This window comes from Pleurodeles waltl, chromosome 4_2 (assembly GCF_031143425.1).
Source record: "Pleurodeles waltl isolate 20211129_DDA chromosome 4_2, aPleWal1.hap1.20221129, whole genome shotgun sequence".
In the NCBI taxonomy this organism is placed as follows: Eukaryota; Metazoa; Chordata; class Amphibia; order Caudata; family Salamandridae; genus Pleurodeles; species Pleurodeles waltl.
In genome coordinates this window covers 822,527,220-822,540,865 of record NC_090443.1, presented here as the reverse complement: position 1 = coordinate 822,540,865, position 13,646 = coordinate 822,527,220, and the positions used below count along the sequence as shown (strand labels likewise).

The following is a 13,646-nucleotide window of genomic DNA, read 5'->3' as shown; positions in this document are numbered from 1 at the left end:
CGCTGCACACTCTCGTATTTGAATACTGAAAATGAAGGAATAAACAACAAAGATCACACACAAGTGTGGACTAACACAAGACGTGTGCCTTGTTGTATATTACGCCACTCAACAAAGCTGCTCCTACAAAGGAAAGACAGCAAAAACTGATCACCCTGGCCAAATCGGTTTAAAGAAGAAAATCTCTTTGTGTTCGCCTCTTCAAGTCCCTTGTAGGGATGATGCCTTCCTGTATCTCTCTCATTCCATTCTGCTGTCTCAAAATGCGACCCCCTTCAAGAATAACTGGACAGTCATTGGATGCAGTCCACGGGGTCCTTCGAAGATACAATCAGGAATAAGAAGACTATGATAACAACGTTGTCTTGGTGGACCCAGAGTTCCCATATGCCAGTCAGTCTCTCATTCCTCAATCCGCCATCCCCGTAGGTAATCATAACCAACAGTTCCCTGGAAAAGTGGAGAGCCTACCTCCAGGACTTGCAGGTCAGTGGCAAATGGAAAACACATCACAAGACCTGCCACATAAATCTTCTCAAGCTCAAAACGGTTTGCTTAGCCCTTCAAGCTTTTCTGCCAAAAATCGAAAATTTGCCAGTCCGTACGTGTACAGAAAACACTAAAACGATGCACTATATCAACAAACAGGGAGGGACCAGATCTCTGCTCTTATCTCTGCTCTTATCTCAAGAATTGAAACATCTCTGGAATTGGTCCATCCTCCACGGAGTGCATCTGTGGGCAGAACACGTGCCACAGAAGCAAAATGTGTTAGCGGTCTTTCTCAGCAGCTTGACAACATCCAACCACAAATGGGAGTTAAAGCAGTAGGTGCTCAACCACGTCTTCTCTCAATGAGGCAAGCCGAACCTGGACATATTTGCCACTCCCCAGAATGCAAAATGCCAATTCTTTGCAAGTCGAGATCACCATCCCGGCTCATGGTGAAATGCATTTTTAATGGCATAGTCAGGAATATATGCCTATGCCTTTCCTCCCATTCCCCTAATTCCGAGAGTCTTAGCCAAGACCAAGGCCGAACAATGCAAAATACTCCTGATAGCCCCTGCATGGCCTCGCCATCGCTGGTATACAGAACTACTTCTTCTATTAGGGAGTCCCAGCATCCCTCTGCCGATAACACTGTGCCTACTAACAATGAGCGAGGGTCAAGTACTGCACTCGGATCCAGCATCACTTCATTTGACAGCCTGGGCCGTAAGCACAATGAGTTTGCATACTTTAGACATCTCTCCTGACTGTAGAGACAATCTTGTCAGAGCTGACAGTACAAACAGGACTTACCATCTTAAATCGAAAAGATTTTGCATATGGTGCAAATAAGCTCAAGTACATCAATTTTCATTATCACCGGAGCAAGTTCGTCCATAGCTACTCCATTTGACAAGAACTGGTTTGGCTCATGCTTCAATTATGGTTCACTTGGCTGCAGTATCCTGTTACAGATGATCAGAAAACTTACCGTCTTTGCAGTCTACTAGGATTGTCAAACAGTTCATCGAAGGACCCTTCCGAACTTTCCCGCCAGCCAGAAACATCCATTTGAACCTATACACAGGGCCGACTGGAAGGTCGCACTTCTTCTTGCCCTTACATAAGTGAGAAGGATTAACAAAATCCAAGCCTTCACCATACAGGATCCCTTCTTGCAGTTTAAGGAAGACCGGGTAATACTACGACCAAATCCAAAGAACGTACGCAAAGTCCTTTCGGCTTTCCACATTAATCATCCAGTGGTCCTAAAGTCGTACTTTCTGAACCCCACCATACCGGCGGAACAGGCTCTTCATTCTTTGGACATCAAAAGATGTCTCAAACTTTATCTGGAAAAAACCAAAGACTTTAGAAGGGCCAATCAACTATTTGTGGTGTTCAGTGCCCCTAGGAAGGCCGACCACTCTCCAAGCAAGGGATTGCTGGGTGGATATCAAGCGAAATACATTTCTGCCACAGAGCTGCAGGGAAACCTATGCAGAGATCGACGCATGCCCATTCAACAAGAGCCATAGCGGCGTCTACTGCTCTGTTTGCTGGAGTGCCCATCCAGGACATTTGCAGAGCGGCCACCTGTCAGAACATTCACACTTTTACGAAGCATTACTGCTTGTAGGCAACGCCTCAAGGTGATATGGCAGTGGGGCAGGCAGTGCTAAGACATCTGTTCTAGTAACGGTGAGATATCATGTTCTCTCTTTTCCCTCCATCCCAGTTTGTGTTCCGCACGTTGCATACTGTTTCCTTTAATTGTGCTCTTTTATAATGTCATGTTAGTATACAGTTATTAAGTAATATGTAACCTCTAAAGTCTTGTTATGCAAACGTTATTGATAGATTTGATCAATTATCACATATATGTTCAAAATACAGTGTGCTTCACTACTGCTTGCTACTCTGATTTAAGCATGTGAATCTATTAAATTTCCAATACTGGACTAAGAAAATACATGGTTACCTGTAACTGTAGTTCTCCAGTATTGGAATCTTTCATAGATTCACATGCAACCCTCCCTCCTTCCCTGAGAAGCTCACCGTTATCCCTATATATTTTTTTCCTTTCTTTCTCAATGATCCTCCAGCAGTTGTGCCTAGGAAAATCTGAGGGACTAGAGCATCTCACAGGAGTGTTCTAGAGGGAGGTATTGGCTGAGGTCTATCTTTGGTCTCTTTTCTAAGCAGACTTAGATAGCCTACAAAAGTAAAGGCCCAAGGGCCTTAATTAGGCTTGGGTGGAGTTTGCAGAGTTCCGCGAGCGGTGGAGTCTGGGTAAGTTGTGCTGTTCGCACTGATTTTCAGTGCAAGAGTTTCTCCTGTGCTGTAAAATCAGCACAACCTGCTGCATGCTGAGCACCAGCGGGCACAACCTCTTTCTGCCACTCGCGAAGATTTTCTACTCGAGGGGCAGCTTCCTCAACGCGAGCAGCAGCTTTTTCATCATGAGCAGTCGCAGCCTACCGTGACTGCTCTCGTTCAGAAAACTCATGTGGGCTCACCAAATTAGCAATTTCTCTCGCTCGCCAACTTAACATTGGCAAGCGCAAGAAAAAACTATAAGCGGAGTGGGGAAAACCCAGCGAACTCCGCTGGCGGATCAGAAATTGCTCGCCCACCCCTAGTCATAATGCATTATGTTTTACATTAGATCGCTATTATAAGGCAGCCAGGACACCCATCTCGACGACAAGGAATGATTCAAGCATGTGAATCTATGAAAGATTCCAATACCGGAGAACTACATTTACAGGTAAGTAACTTATTTTCTTTTTCTGTTTTTTTCTGTGGTTGCATGAGCAGGATTGGTTAGTTTTGACACTCTCTTTTCAAGTCCTTCAGTTTTCTGTGAGTGTCTCTGCCTAGGTAGTAATACAAACTTTTACACAAGGGGCACCTCCTGAATCAGTTCACCCTGGTTGGCCAGACCTTATCAATTAGTCGAAAATGCTGCTTTATGGTCAGATTTAATAATTATCCTGATTTAGGTTTAGTCATAGCTAATGGCCTTCCAAAATAGGTGGAAGAGGCAAAGGTGAGTGATAACTAGCTGTATTATAAGGAGCCCACTAACTGTAACCATGGCAGGCCAACAAGGCAAATATTACTAAAAGAACATAGAATCACATTTGAGAAGAATTTAAATCATAACATTAAAAATTATGAACATACCGTATGGGAAACATTAAAACAGAATGCATAAGGCAGGGCTAACTTACAAGAAATGTTCTGCAGGAGTAAGTACTTACATATGTTAGGGTGTCTCTGAAGATGTGCTCGCACTTGTACGCTTTGTGAGTTGCTTATTTGTGTGAGTTGGAGGTTTGATATCTGTTTAATTTTGTGAATATCAGGCCAGTATTTTTTTACAACAATCTGTACAGAGGTTGTGCAGGTCTTTTTGTTTCTGGTATTATATGGGATAAACTACCTGCATTTGTTCTTATGCGTGGATACATGTGATACCTTAAGAATCCATGACATCACATAGCACACCTACGAGACTTGACTCAAACTGACATCCCACATTTTGAGGCTGAGCATATTATATTTACAGCGTTTTGATTTGATGATTATAAATATCAGAAACCCATAGAAAATATTATTTCAATGATAAATATATAACTCTATTTTATTAAATAATCAAAGATAATAATGTTTTAGTTGACAGCAAATCATCCCGCCCTTCATCTGCTCGAAGCTTGAAAGCATCCGTTTCTTCAATCATCAGCATGGGAGCCAACAGTACCAAAAATTCAAAGCTAATTGAGCCACAGATCTTAAAGGTAATCATTCCTATCCTCAAAATATGTTTTCTACTAAGGGCCTTATTCAGAGGTTGTTAGATGTGATATTCCTTTGGTTTCACTTTACATTATGCCAGTATTATTTTTTATGGCAACTTTTCATTTTTATTGGGAGTTACAAGAGCAAACCATTTCAGTAAATTAAATCAATGGTATTGAAGCAGATAAGAAACATGACACAGTCGTAACAATCAACAATTGAGAAAAAATGCTAGTGCAGAATCTTGTGGCGATTAGAACATATCATTTCTGTTATACTGAATAAGGACCTAGTAACCAGGCATCAGTAAGAAGTATGGAAAATACAAAAATATTTGTTTGCAAATATAATAGAAAGATTTCAGAGAAAATCAAATTGAGATTGATGTCAAAAGGGATCGGGACAGGGGATAGCAAGAAAGTCTGTGATCATTTATTAAAGCCACATTGACTGATGTGTCAAGTTAAAGGTTATATGGATTGTTAACACTCAGTGAGGGGTATCCATGCATTGGTGAGCAGACCGAAGTGTCTTGAACTGAGCAGTGTTCTAGGGGTTTGTACAAGGAATCCTGTCCCAAGTGTTCTTAATTATCAATAAAGTTGCTTCATATATAATTAAGTACATCTGGGTGGAATTTGATCTTGTATATGAGGCTTACCCTATAGACAATCCTCAATAATCAGTCAACCACTCATCACAAAGTGGGTACATGAGTCTGTCTCTATTGTCATAGAAGGCATAGTTTGGCTGCTGTCACAGACGTTGCTAGCCACTTGTGGCTATGGTTGGTAAGTCTCCCTAATAGGACATATGGGGCATTAAAGCTAGTTCCACTGATAAAGAAATAGTAATAACAAACCAGCTTCTTCAGCAGACACCATGGACACATGGACACCTCAAGAGGATGTGTACAAGATCACATTCAGTCTAAATACATCTCTAACACATTGAATGGTGGCGAAGCCCTATGCAACTTCTGGGGAGTCCAGTACCAATCACGTACAGCTTTGAAATACAGGAATTTAAGCTTTGCTACCATGTGGTCATGATCAGTCAGGAGTGTCATCCAATCTTCAGAACTGTATTCCCTCCTCAAGACCTGCCAATGACATCTGGTGGTAGGCAAAACATTTTAAGATGACAGTTTGTTGATTATTGCTCCCATTTGAAAAAAGAAATCCCCGGAATGGAGTACCTGTAGGATGGGAGAAGACGGGAGGTCTAACTGGGGTAGACCCAGGATTCTCAGCATCAAAGTTGTAATAACTGTCACTGGTTTATAACTCAAGATCAAAGTCTGATTGTAGTTTCAGAAAGTCTTTAAGTTTGTTGTTTGTTGGATTACCTGGTCCCATTGTAGGAACCCTTAATCAGACCATCCCACTGAACAGACAGACGTGCCTCCTACTAAGATATTTGTGTTATTCCACTCAGAGGCTGAAAATGGCTTGCAAAGGACCCATTTAAAAGAAGACTATAGAAGAGCTACAGCATACCAGGTAGCTTTCCAATGAACTCCCAACCCTTAAACCCCCAGGAACAATCCCACAGGCCACATCACTGAGTGTGCATTTGCACAACCTTGCCCTATTTAGCGGTTGGTAGACTTGATACTCCATCTCAAGTGTGGAGGATATCTGGTCTGCTGTATTACAAGTGCATTATACCACATGACACTTGTAATACAGATTTTGATGGCGTATCCCATCTGCAAAACTGTAAAGAAGGCCCATACTACATACTGAGTACTTAAACCAATCTATCTGCCAGGATTTTAACATAGATCTCATTATCCACATTCAGAAGGTACATTTTATTTAGCAAGATGTGCATTACATTAAGGCTTTATATTTCTTTTATGACAAATTTGCTCTACCCCATGATGTAGGACTAATTTTGTTCCGATAGTTTTTTTGTGCAATGATTGTAAGAGCGCCGGTACAATCTCATTGAATACCTTTTGTTATTTGTGAGCTAATGTCCTTTCTGCAGTATTGGGGTATCTTTCATAGATTCACATGCTTAAATCATTCCCCATCATCAAAGTGGATTAAGCAGTATATATCAGTATACTAGTCTGTAAAGGGAATGCAATGTTCAGCTTAATAGCCTATGTCCTTTTTTTAAAGAGACCAAAGTTGACCAATGACCAATCAGACCGCAGCATCCGTAGAACACTGCCAACAGAGGCATCGTCCCTCAGAATTTCACTGCACGTCGTGTGAAGGAGTCTCCCTGAGCTCTGCTCAGTTTTTTTCCTGATTTGGTGATCTCCAAATTGGAATTTCTCTGTTCCAGCATGTCAGAACCAGGTAAGAAAGGCCTCTTCAGACCTTGTGCCACCTGTGCTAAGAAGAGGCTACATTTGGAAGATCCTCATAGAGAATCTATATATTGTTTTCATCTATCCCACAAGGTGAGAGACTGCAAGGTATGCAGAACTTTTTCTACAAAACCCCCTAAAAGACAGTGCGGGGAAGCCTTTACTATGGTTACAGAAACTTAAAAGCAAGAGTGTCGTAGTTTCCAAGGAAGAAAGTAGTGAGTGTTCCATCTCCTTACAGACTTCCAGAAAGAGGGAAAGGGCTTGCCATGGTTCCCCTCATCACAGTAAAAACAAATCTTAAAAAAGACCCACCATGGATCTGCAGAAGGCTCCTCTCATAAGGAAAAACAAAAAAGGGCTCCTTCATACTCTAAATCTGAGCCCTCAACTCTATCTTCAACCCTTAAATCATTACCTGAACCTCTCACAGAGAGGCCAAAAATCACTACTAAATTATTATCGATGACGCCAAAGACTTCAAAACCATGGCAGTAATCAGAAGCCCGACAACAATTTCAATGTCTACCCTGTGGACAACATCAATGATGGTATCTGCATCGACGGAGACTACCTCGTTGCCGACAACCACCACACCGTCGACGAGATCCATCGTGTCGACGGCGACAGTGGCGTTGACTAAAACAATACCAACACCGTTGACTATCGCATCATCGTCAGTGCCGCTGTCAGGGATCACCTCATCATAAAAAAGGGCTAATGACCACCTCGTCGTCAACACCATCGACAACACTGACGTTGGAAAAATCCTGTTTGTCGGCGAAACCTACAAAGAGACCACCCACATTACTGTTGCCCTCATCATGGTCACTACCGTCATCGACTTCGTCGATGACTGTTTTCTCACCTCAAGGTTTCCATCCTGAGTTCACGTCACCTGCTGGAGTCTCTCCTCTTATCCACAGTAAGTTATTAGATATTCAGGCCTCCGACGACGATCAGGAGATGTTTGATACAGCACACAGTCCCTCTGAACTACACGTTATATATCAGGAGGAAGAAGAACAAGAGTATTATGAGCCTGTTTACCAAAGCCATCGTTGTACAAAGCAATATCATCAATATACTCCTCGTCTTCCACCTCAAAAGGCATGGTCCAGGCTCCAGTTGCTTTAGTGCAAGGCCTACAGAGTATGCTTGCACTATGCTCCCAACGTCAGCTGAAGCTCAACAATCAGCTTCTCCGGCACCTAGATCTCCAGAACACCTACCTCCACCACCTACTTTGAGAATGACTCCGCAGTCCTAAATTGCCATGCCTCCTTGAGAAGGTCCTTCCTCATCTGATAATGATGATGTTGATGATGATGGAGACAGGGAAGAAGGCGATATAACCGACAGTCGCACCATCACAAGTGAATGGGATGATTATCTAATTCCTACAACTTCCCCTCCAGCACCACAACCAGTGGATTCTCCACTGGGAGATATTGGTGGTTTTCACATGTTAATGGAGAGTGCAGCAAATCGATTCCAACTGCCCATCACTGGTAAAGAAATGGACTGTTTTCTTTACGATTTCTAGGATCAGTCTAGAAAGTCAATACTAATTATAGATAATATATGGGAGGGAGGAGTTAAGGTCATGAGGACACCAGCGACCATCACTGCTGTTCTTCCTAGAATAAACACAAAGTGTCAGAGTACTCACCTGCTTGTTCTGTCGGACATCCATGGCCTGATTCGGTCATTTCTCCGGCCACACAACCCAGGTCTGAAACTCCTTCTATCCCAATACCTTCTTCACCTGACAAGGAGGGCATGCAGCTCGACAACATCGGCAAAAGATTCATAGACATGTCAGGTACGACTGTCCAGGCCACTAACTCCCTGACCATCCTGGGACGTTATGATCGCCAAATGTGGTCGGATGTCGCCACGTAACTGGATTTCCTGCCAGAGGATAAGAAGACCAAAGCCCACTCACATTTTACATGAGGGTGAAAGAGCAGCATCTAAAATTATCGATTGTGCAATGGTTATTGCATCCATAGGGATCTGGCAATTGGCAGGATCGGCTGTACTTCGACGCCAAAGTTGGCGTAAGGCCACGTCGTTCCGCCCAGAAGAGCAAACAAAAATCCTGGATATGCCCTTTGATGGTTTGTAGAAAGCTGGCATAGTTTGTGGTGAGTACCTATGGTACTTACACTAGCTCCAGGGTTCCTCTATCAGTGAAATATAGGCAGTGTCTAGAAGCCAGGCTCTCTAAAGGTAGCTGTGGATGAGCAACCAAGGCTTATCTAGGAGACATGCAAAGCTCATGCAATACCACTGTAGTCACACAACACTTACACACATGAAAGAAAACACTCAGTGTTATGAAAATAAAGGGTCTTTATTACAGTAGCACAATAATGAAACACTAGCTAGGCAATCCTCCAATAGGAGGTAAGTAAAGACACTATATATGTACACCAGTTATCAGAAATAGGCATAGAAAGTGATAGAAAACAGTGCAAATGCAAATAGACAATAGTGACCCTAGGGGGAGCCCAAACCATACACTAAAAAAATGGAATGTGAACACAGGACCCCCACCTAGGTAAGTGGAAAGTGTACAGGGGAGCTTGGTGAACTAGGAAACCCCATAGTTCATACCACAATACCCCCCAGCGACCAGGAAGAAAGGAGTAAGTTACTGCTTTTTCCCTAAACCACTCAAAGGGACGGAAAATAAGAAAATGCAACACCCAGACAAGACTACAAACCAGCAATGGATTCCTGAAGAGGGGGACCAAGTCCAGAAATCACAGAAGAGCCCAGGTGGAGTAGGAGCTACTACCCACCCAACTGTGGATGCAGGAGTTGGTTGATGGTGAGACGAAGACGGTCAGGAATGCAGCCCTGGAGCCGTTGAAGAGTTCCTTGAGGATGCAGTCGACATCCCACGCCGGATGGAAGTTTGCAGTCGATCAGTGGCGAGGAAAAGCCAACAACAAGCCTTGGCAAAGGCAGAAGTCGCGGTGAAGCAAAAGTGGAGCTGCCGGGGACCAGCAAGGTCCAGGAGGACTCAACCCACGGGTGAGTTCTAGGGGGAACCTCAACAAGGCAGAGAGTCCACAGAAGAAGAGGCAGCCCCGACAGGAGACCGCCTGGACGGGGAGCCCGGAGTCGCAGAGGAGCCCACGCAGCACAACTGGAGAAGGGTCCCACGCTGCAGAAGAAGCACGCAGTTCTGTGCGTCGCAAGAAGGATTGCTGGGAGCTGGGGCTACATGGAGCCTGAAGATCCCTTGGAGGAGATGCAAACAAGCCTTGGCAGCTGCAAAAGACGCAGTGCACGGGAGTACTGTCCTGCATGGGAAAGCAAGGGCTTACCTCCACCAAAGTTGGACTGCTGGCACAAAGGACCAAGAGGACTACTCCGGACCACCAACCGTGATGCAGGATCCACGAAGCTCAGGTTGGCGTTGCAGTTGGTGCCTCCGGATACACGGGAGTGACTCCTTCACTCCAAGGGAGATTCATTCTTCCTTCTTGTGCAGACTGAAGCCTTTCCACCCTCAGAGAGTGCACAGCCGGGGCAATGTTGCAGAAGTTGGAAGGAGCCTTGGAAACAATGTTGCAGCCAGAGTCTTCGTCATGGATGCAGAGTGTCGGTTCCTGGAGGTTACAGTCGCAGTTCCAGTGGCTAGAAGTTGAAGTAGAGGTTGCAGAGGAGTCCTGCTGGAATCTTGCAAGCCGAATCTGAGGATCCACCCAAGAGACAGGCCCTAAATAGCTCTGAAAGGGAATTGATCACCTAGCCAGGCGACCACCTATAAGGAGTGGGCTCTGACGTCACATGCCTGACCTTGCCACTCAGATGCTCCCAGAAGTCCCTTCCAACCTTGGATTCAAGGTGGCAGAGCCCAGGGACTCTCTGGAGGAGCTCTGAGCACCACCACTGTGGTTGTGATGGACAGGGGAGTGGTCACTCCCCTTTCCATTGTCCAGTTTCACGCTATAGCAGTGACTTTAGGTCCCTTAACCTGTGTAGACTAGTTTATGCATGGAGGGCACCAAATGTGCCCTTCAAAGCATACCAGTGGCTTGGAGAGGCTACCCCTCCCAAGCCATGTAACACCTATTTCCAAAGGGTGAGAGGGTGTTACCCCCCTCTCTCAAAGGAAATCCTTTGTTCTGACTTCCTGGGCTTGATCTATTCAAGCAGCAGGAGGGCAGAAACCTGTCTGAGGGGTGGCAGCAGCTTGGGCTGCCCAGAACCCCCCAGAAGGCTGGTTGGAGCAATGCTGAGGGTCCTCTAAGGAGCCCCTAGAGTGCATGGAATCATATTTACAATACTGCCAACAGTGTTTGGGTATGATTTCGACATGTTTGATACCAAACATGCATAGGTTTAGAGTTACCATAATGTAGCTGGACATAAGTAGTGACCTATGTCCAGTACATGCATAAAATGGTGTCCCTGCACTCATGAGGTCCAGAAAAATGGAAATGGAGTTCGTGGGGGCACCTCTGCTAGTGCAGAGGTGCCCTCACACTGTACTTGCACCCTGCCCCCTGGGTTACGAGGGCTCACCATAAGGGTGACTGTCAGTGATCTGGTGCAATGACCTGTAGTGAAAAAGGGTGCATGCACCCTTTCACGCAGGCTACAATGGCAGGACTGCAGAATACTTTGCATGGGCTCCCATGGGTGGCATAATTCATGCTGCAGCCCATGGGGATTCCCTGGTACCCCAATGCCCTGGGTACCTGGGTACCATATACCATATACTATGGACTTACATGGGGGCACCAGTATGCCAAATGTGGGGTGTAAGTGGTCCAAGTAGCCAAGTTTGAAGGGAGAAAGCATAGTCACTGGGGTCCTGGGTAGCAGGATCCCAGTTGTTAGACCTGACAGTCTTAGGGTAGTCACCCCCAACTTTATGCCTGCCTCCTTCCACTTTTTGACACTGTTTGGCTGGTTATAGGACTCTGCGCACTTTACCACTGCCTTACAGTGCTAAATTGCACATCCTCTCTCCCTTAAAACAAGGTGACATTGGCTCATACCCAAGTGGCATATTTAATATACTTGTAGGTCCCTAGTAAAGTGCACTGCATGTGCCCAGGGCCTGTAAATTAAATGCTACTAATGGGCCTTCAGCACTGATTGTGCCACCCACATAAGTAGCCCCTTAACCATGTCTCAGGCCTGCCATTGCAAGTCCTGTGTGTGCAGTTTCACTGCCACTTTGACTTGGGATTTAAAAGTACTTACCAAGCCTGAAACTCCCCTTTTTCTACATATGTCGCCCTTAAGGTAGGCCCTGGATAACCCATAGGGCATAGCGTTTTGTAGGTACAACGCCGGACATCTACCTGTATTTTTATATGTCCGGGTAGTGGAAAACTCCTAAATTCGTTTTCCACTGCTGTTAGGCCTGCTCCTTTCATAGGCTAACATTGGGGCGACCCCCATATACTGTTTGAGTGGTAGGTTCTGATCAGAAAGTATGGTCAGAATGGTGATACACAATCCTTCTGACTGGTGAGGCTGGACTTTATCTTACTATTTTAGAAATGCCACTTTTAGACAGTGAGCATTTCTCTGTACTTAAAATCCATCTGTGCCTTACAGCCTGCCTCCAATCCACGTCTGGGCTGGGCCGGTTGAAAACTCCCTTGTGCATTTCACCCAGACAACCACAAACACAGAATGCTCAGTCACACCTGCACACATCTGCATACTGAATGGGTCTTCCTGGGCTGGAAGGGTGGAGGGCCTGACACTTACATTTCAGAGGACGGTGGCCTGCCCTCACACAAGGGACTCCCTACTGGGACCCTGCAGACAGGGTTGTACTGAAAGTGGACCTTGTGCACTTCAAAACCCACCTTTGAAGTCTCTCCCACTTCAAAGGCACTGTTGGGTATATAAACTGGGTCCCCGACCCTACCAACTTAGTCACTTCCTGGGACAGATACTCTGAACAAGATCCAGCAACCTGCTAAGAGGAACTGCCTGACTGCACAAAGGACTCACCTGGACTGCTTTGCTGTGAAGGACTGCTGCCTTGCTGTTGCCCTGCTGCCTTGCTGGCCTCTGGCTGTGCTGAGAAGTGCTTTCCAAGGGCTTGGATTGAGCTTGCCCCCCTGTTTCCTGAAATCTCAGGGTCAAAAAGACTTCACCTCTGCAAAGGAACTCCTTGTGCGGCAAAAATCAATGTACAGCCTGTCAGAATCGACGCACAGACTGCCTAGCAGTGAAAGAATCACCGCATCGCCGACATGGAACAACGGAGCCCGGCTCCCTGAGAGATCGACGCAGCGCCAGCATTGCGACTAGAACTTCGACGCACAGCCCACTGGATCGACGCATCGCAGACCCAGAACGACATAGCCCGACTTCCTGCAGGAGGAATCGAATCGTGGAAGATTGTGGTCCCTACTTGGACAAGGGTGTATACCTCTGCAACTAGAGACCCCATTTCTAATACCAGTATACACAGTCAAACACACTGACAAACAGGCAAAAAGTGGGGGTAGCCATGTGAAAAAGAGGCTACTTTCCTACACGACGATTCTTCATTTGGGAAGCTCGTCAATTACATTTTACAGACCATAAAGGTGGACACAGAAACAGCTCGATCTCTCAGAACTCTCTAAATATTGTTGCTAATTATTGCTGTGCACGTGGCTGTGGATCTTACTCATATTGTGGAAGATACAAGAATTTCCATCCTCAATCTTATCAGCAGCCCTTTCGACTGGCCTACCAACAACATCAACCCTATCGAGCACTACCATCTGCAGCTTATTCTAAACATCCAAGGCCGAGACAGGTTGCTTCCGCCAGAGATACAGCTAGGAAGCAGAGACAACTTCGAAGTACCGGCTATAACCCCTTATCACCCTTCAGTGGGTGCCACAATTTCTCATTACTTACATCAGTGGAGCTAAATTACTACAGGCAAATGGGTCCTGGATCTCATCAAGCATGGCTATACTCTCGAGTGCAGTCAATTTCTAGCACAGACTCCACAATAAAATTCCTCCCAGGTCTCCTTCAT

At 45.3% G+C, this 13,646-nt stretch overlaps 1 protein-coding gene across 1 annotated transcript in view; it reads left to right on the top strand.

The window, feature by feature from the left end:
- The window catches only part of EFCAB7 (EF-hand calcium binding domain 7), a 333,043-nt gene that overhangs the window by 130,572 nt on the left and 188,825 nt on the right, over positions 1-13,646 (top strand). The window contains exon 6 of the mRNA XM_069232519.1: positions 4,174-4,295. Coding sequence (XP_069088620.1) covers positions 4,174-4,295 — 122 coding nt within the window. The remainder of the gene's footprint in view (positions 1-4,173; positions 4,296-13,646) is intronic.